The sequence below is a fragment of the Elaeis guineensis genome, chromosome 2 (genome assembly GCF_000442705.2).
Source record: "Elaeis guineensis isolate ETL-2024a chromosome 2, EG11, whole genome shotgun sequence".
Classification (NCBI taxonomy): domain Eukaryota; kingdom Viridiplantae; phylum Streptophyta; class Magnoliopsida; order Arecales; family Arecaceae; genus Elaeis; species Elaeis guineensis.
Window position 1 is genome coordinate 125,156,045 of NC_025994.2, and position 6,703 is coordinate 125,162,747.

The 6,703-nt window shown below is 38.5% G+C and overlaps 1 protein-coding gene across 1 annotated transcript; it reads left to right on the top strand.

The window, feature by feature from the left end:
* The first annotated feature begins 1,249 nt into the window (after positions 1-1,249).
* Positions 1,250-4,324, top strand: LOC105052519 (homeobox-leucine zipper protein HAT5). The gene is made up of 3 exons (XM_010933385.4): positions 1,250-1,870; positions 2,766-3,157; positions 3,806-4,324. The coding sequence occupies exons 1-3, from the start codon at positions 1,753-1,755 to the stop codon at positions 4,187-4,189; spliced, it is 894 nt and encodes a 297-aa protein (XP_010931687.1). The 5' UTR covers positions 1,250-1,752; the 3' UTR covers positions 4,190-4,324.
* Positions 4,325-6,703: the final 2,379 nt, after the last annotated feature.

Genomic DNA, 6,703 nt, shown 5'->3' on the forward strand with positions numbered 1-6,703 from the left:
ATCAATAGATAGGCTAAGTCAGATAACCATTAATAGAGTAATTATTAAAAAGGACAATGAGTGAAAATAAATTTATTTGACCATCCATGCTGAACTTAAAGCCACTATCCAGCAAGAAGAATGGTAACACATGACTGAAGGAATGATTATTGGACTTGGTCGTTCATAGAGCATGATGAATGAAGGACTGGTAATCCATGTGGTTGAAATTGTTAGAAAAAATAGAGATTAAACATGAGCTACCATTGCTAAGAGTGAGTAATTATCATATCATTTGTCATCATATATAAATATAGAATGTAACCAAAGTTCTTTTATCTTCTTAATTTATCATTACTTTTATCTTTTTAAATTCCATGCTTTAATCTTCTACTAGAACTCGTTTACTAATAATAATGGAATAACTCATAACTGTAGTTACATCCCATCTCTTCTTCTTTCTACCTGTGCTGTTATAATTTTTTTTTATCTTCTCTTCGCCTATCCAATATTAATGGTATGCTCATGATCGGATCCAACTACAAAACTTATACAGCTTTGATCTATCAATGTGCATTTTTTTTTTTTTTAATGGAAATGGAGGAAGCCTGGGCTTCCACCACCATTTATCAAAGGAGTGCAAAACTATGGTACCACGTGCGGTATTACTTCACTTGGTATGATACAATGAGATGCAGAAAAGATGAAATTTTTTTGTAAACAATTTTTTATATAAATATTTAAAAAATAATCGAACGCATGCATAAAGAAAAAAAAGATATGGCTAAAAAACGATGGAAAGAATATGGAAAATGAAAGAATACGTGTCACGATCTAAACATAAAGATGGTAAGTTTCTTCACCGAATCAAATCAATAGCCACAGAATTCAGTGTTAACAGTGACCGCACACGCAAGAGGGGGAAGAAAGAAGAGAAAAGATGAGGGACAGAGTCGAGAAAACCCTTGCGCCAAAGTCTTTTGGTTTAATGGTGGAATAGTGGAGAAGGTATGTGGTGAAATGCCTGAAAACAGGGACCTTCTCATCACTTTCTGAGAGCAACCGGGTGGGCATTTCAGTTGTTTTATCTCCACCCATCCTTCAGCCGAGAAAAGAACAGCAGCATCACCGGGCCACTCCGGTCTTTATAAACCCCTCCCCTCGAAGCTCTCACGCATTAGAGAGGAAATAACAGAGAAAGACCTCAGCAAAACAGAACAAATCCAAATCCCTTTCCATCCCCCTCCCCCCACCACTGGTCTCTGTCTTCCCCTCTGTTCGATCTCCAACCCAACTGTAGCCGTCGGTATTGATGGAATTCTTTCCATCCACCCTCCAATCCCCGTTCTCACTCTATTGACTTCTCTCTCTCTTGTACGGTGGAAAGAGAAAAAGAGATGGCTCTGAGTAGCCCCTGCTCTATTGCCTGCTTCCACGCCTCTGTCATCATGATCACTAGCTTCTTCCGTCACAAGCTATAGAAGAAGAGTTTGAAGTAGCGGGAAGTAGAAGACCTGTCGGTAGGGAGAAATCATGGCGTTCTCATCTTAAGCCAGTTCACCAAGGAGTTCTGGAAAGTTCCCTCCTTTTTTTGATTTTTCTCTGATTTGAAGTATAAAGAGATAGAGGGAGAGAGGAACAGGAGGAAAGAGAGAAAGAAGGACACGGGAAGCAGTTGATTTAAGGTAAAGTTTTGAGAAGTATTGGAAAAATTCCTCATTTCTTCATCTGGGTCGGTGAAAAGAGACAGAGCGAGGGAGAGAGGGGAAGAAGATGGCGCGAATGAGGTGTGGGGGCTCCAATATGGCGGTTTTGCTCCAGAACGAAGGGGTCCCCTGCGACGCTATCGAGACCATGCTCGTTTCTGGCTCTTCTCATGCCGGATTCCTTGGTAACCATCTTGGGCTTGTTTTAAATTTTGAAATTTAGTATGGCTGATGGTACTCTAATGTTCTACTTCAGCTTATTCTTTTCTTATTTTGTTTGATCTAATTCTAATTTTTTATGGGGCTACCAAGCTTTTTTGGATGGTTGAATCGGAGCAGGATCGGTGGTTTTTTTTTTGGGGGGGGGTGGGCCGGGGGGGCAATTTGCTAGAGGGTTTCTTTTAATGCCACGGATCTTAGAATTGGAGGTTGAACTGATAAATCTATTGAGTTCTATAATTCACTTTATAACTTGTTTTTTCTATTTCTTTGGTCGTTTTTTTTTCGTAGGAAGAATTTTCCTTTACTCATCCGTCTGAAGTTTTGAGCTTCTGATATTTGATGATAAAGGGAGGCTAAAAGGAGCCACCCGGATTTTGTTAAAATGGATAAAAGAAAAGAGAGAACAAGATGAATTAGAAGGAAATTGGAAAGAAAATTGGAACCCAAATGAAAATCAGATAATATTTAACTGAATATCAAGTAGCTTTTGTGATGGCCTTCTCTTGGATTCAAACATTTGAATGATATTTCATTGTGTATTTATGGAATACATAATCAAATACATATCTATGGTAATTTGATAAGGCACTTTCATAATTTCTCCATTCAAAAAGGTCTATGCAGTTGCTGATCATACTGATTCTTTTTTTCATCAATTTTACAGTGACTGGGCTATAGATTTAGGAACCCCCCAACCCCCCACCACACAAAACCCGCCATTTTTTTTTTTGTGAACACAGAAATTTGATACAAGTTTTCAGTTTTCTCCATTATTCAAGCTGATAGATTACGCCATCCATGGCCGATAATTAGAAGACGTATCTTTGAACTCTGAGTAAATATTTTTTTTGCCCCCAGGCTTGAAATCCATGATGAACATTGACAATGTTCATGGGATTACAACTGAGAGATCATTTTACCGGCCTCTTGAGTTGGAAGAAACTGGTGAAGAAAACCTGGAGGGATTTTTTCACCAAACAGAGAAGAAGAGGCGGCTAACCGCTGACCAGGTGCAGTTCCTGGAGAAGAATTTTGCTTTTGACAATAAGCTTGAACCAGAGAGGAAGATTCAGCTTGCAAAGGATCTCGGACTTCAGCCTAGGCAGGTAGCCATATGGTTTCAGAACCGCCGAGCCCGATGGAAGACAAAGCAGATGGAGAAGGATTATGAAGTTCTGAAATCCAGCTATGATGTTCTCAAAGCTGATTGTGAGAACCTACTTAGGGAGAACGAGAAGCTGAAAGCAGAGGTGACCCATTTCATATAAAGCAAATACCTTATATTGGTTCTCTCCATTATTTAATTGAAACCTCTATCTCCTTAGAAAATACTTTGAACTTAGATTTTGGGTGTCTAGTTCCTCTCACTGCCCTAAGAACATCATACAAGGCTGAGCCTCTTTTATTTCTTAATCATTGTCACTACCCTGAAGACATGATTAGATATAAATTTGCTTTTTAGAGTTGACAGGACCATTGTCAAGCTCTACAAAATGACAATTCATGCTTTAAATCTAGTTTTAAAGATTTTTGTACATGAGATGCTATGCAGTGGTTGACATGATCATGCTTATTTTCTTGTAATTTGTTTGTTGAACTACTTCTTGGTCATGTATCCTGGCCAGTTCGCTATAAGTTTCGTGCTTGTTTCAATGATGTTTTATAAGAATTAATCCTTCGTCTTCTGTTTAAGTAACTAATTAGTCGTTTTTGATTCTCCAGAACAGCACTTGGAAAAAAAAAAGCCAAAGCCTTATTGTGACATATCATTTTAGAGTTTACTTATTGGCAGTGACAAGAACAGTCCTAATCCTTCTCTCTATATCTCCTTTGTTGGCAAAGCATATTCAGAAGATAAATTGTATCTTCCTTATTAATAAGAATTTTCTCCTCAACAGGTTCTCTTTCTCACAGAAGAACTCCTTAAAAGGGAGAAGGGCGACTCACAAACATATGACGTCCAAGTTCCTCCTCCCCTGCTGCAAAAGCTAGACTTGGTTTCATTTTCTGAGGAGAAAAAGCCCGATGTGGATGTTCTGCTGTGTAAACCAGAGGATCTGAGCTCTGCGAACAGTACGGTATCAGACTCCGATAGCCCTCACTGCACTGATGGATTACTCTCTCCACCATTGGAGCCAGCAGACGCTTCAAATGTTTTTGATCAGGTCGGTCTCTCTCATCTTGATAAGTATGAGGGAATTAAAGGATGCAGCTTCCTGAAGCCTGAAGACAACTCATGTAATTACGTTTTTCCTGTGGAGGACCAGGCTTTCTGGTTCTAACCTTGCTGAGATTCAGCAATTCCTAGTCTATACATGTCCATCCTGCTACTAGTTTTTCTTTCTTTTCTTGGGTTTTTCGTATTATGATGTAATGATGAGTAAGGGGATGAATAAAGGTCGTTTGGTGAGACCGAACCTGGTTAGTTTCTTGGTTCTCTTCGTCCTTCTAAAGTGATGATGATCTCTTGTCTAAAATTTCCCTATCAAGTCCTTCTGAAGTCCTTTTAATTTGATATACAAGTAGACCTTTGGAACAAAACATTTGGCGACCATTTTTTTCTCTTTTCTTCGTAATTATGCATACGAATTTGTTGATTAGCATGATTTGGAAGTCAAGCTTGCTGATAAACCTGAGCTATATCTGTTGTGGAGCTATATCATCCGATGTGGAGCTATATCTGTAACTTCTTAAGTGTCATAAATTGGTGTTGGCATATGATCACAAACTTCCCCTCGAACGCTTACTAATATATTGTTTCTCAGAATGCATTCAGACTTACCCTTTTGTTGATGTAAAGAGGTTCTTCAGAAGGTATGGGTGTTTCAAAAGACAAGAATATTGTTGCTGAGCAGTATGGCACGACGAGGAATCTCATACAGATAAGCTACAGAGTGTGTGTTAGATTTCTGTTGCTCCCTTCGGTGGCAGCTAATTTGTCACTTCAAATCTTTCCTTGAGGATCCTGATATGGTTGTTTTTTTCTCATGATGTGGAACACGATGGTTATTTTGCCCCTCGTGCCTTTGTACGAGGTTACTTTTATTTGTTCTTGTTCAGTGCGCCAAGGGCTATTTAGTGTGGACGTTGATGTAATGATGTTGAAATGACCAGGGGAATACTTAACGGCTCCTATAGAAAGATGTTTGTTTTTTTTTGTTGGTAGAATAAAAAGATGGTCTTTCTTGAGCAACCTACCACAAGATGGTCCAAAGAGGATGCCGTAATTTCGGGTGACGATTGCTTCCAATCTGAATAGCAACATCTACTTGTGGTAATTTGCGAGAAAGCTTGTTTTAAATTTGATGGGACGCATGCTCGCAATTTGGGGTGGGACCCTATCTGCTCTCAAATCTCTCTCACCGGCATCTTTCCCCTTGTTGTGGTCCCTTCCATTTTCCCCTTGTCGTAGTCCCTTCGCTTCTCCATGCCGGCTTCTTCCCGTGGTGCTCCCATGGTCCTTTTCACCTCCTCCTTGTGCCGTCTTCTCCAGCAATCTATACCTTTGATCCCTTTTAAAAATCAGGTAATAGCTGAGAACCTAAAACTTTAGAATTTTTTTCCATTTTCCATGCAGAAATCTCTAATTTCTTTGATGTTGGTGCTCGGATCTATGATAGTCTTGGTATAAGATGCTCAGATTATGATGGACATTAAGGATCATATGTGCACTAATTTTCTGCAGTTTCTAGTACTGCTGTGGCAGTATGTTGTTCATCACTCAATGAATATGTATTTGAATATGAGGTAGATCATGGTTGATTATTTTTTGATGCAGCTATTATGCTTGGAGGCTGTTGTTACCGGGCGGTCCATTGATCTTGTGCTGGACAAGCACTGCAGTAGACTGGTTAATCTATAATAATTAGTGGTTGCTACTGATGGGTATTAGCCAGGGAGCACACAATTTGATGCATAGGTGCAGGTACCCGATGAGGAACCAACAGATTCTGAGTCGATTGATCATCATAAGTTGATTGTGATACTTGTGTTTGAATCGGATTTTATGAGTTATGATTGGTTTAGAGGTCCATATAATTGCCCAAATGTGTATAATTGCCTGACTAGACCATGAATTAAAAATATTTGAAAAAGCTCTATTGCTATTTTTTGAGGCAATCTAAATTAATGAATATGAAGGACCCATGATCATGACGGAATATCTCGAGTACTTGCCTAATTTATCAAGCATAGTCTCATCAAATCTTTCTTCTTTACATTCAATTACATATGAAAATGACTTGTAAAATTATTATGACTATTCCTCATTAGTCGCTCTCAAAACTGTTGCTTGCAAATGAATGGCTCTTCCTTTGGTATTGGGCAACTATTGCAACCATGAAGTATCCATCGACAATAATGAGAAGTGAGGTTCAACTAGAAGTGGCCTAGAGAAATCATCAGGTGGTTCATTTTGCTACTACCATAAGTAACACCCACATATTCTAAGCAAATAATGTCCAATCCTTTGAAGATTACTATTGGTATGTGCTTCACAATTATATTAATGCCGTTGTTAGAAGTCACATGTGATAGCATGGACTCGAACGAATTGAGAGAGTTGTGTAATCATTTTGTAACAAGTTTGTTATATCATGAATAGTTGTAGAAATCAAAGGTTGTAGGAGGTCAAGGAAGGAAGTCCGCTCCCATGTGCTATTGATTTATATTATTGATAATAGCAACATTTAAATTTCTCCACATGGTTGTATTGGATACTTTTTTGTGAATTTATTATTTTATTTGTGTGAGCAAATATAAATATTCCATGCACTATTAATATGAAATCATTGATT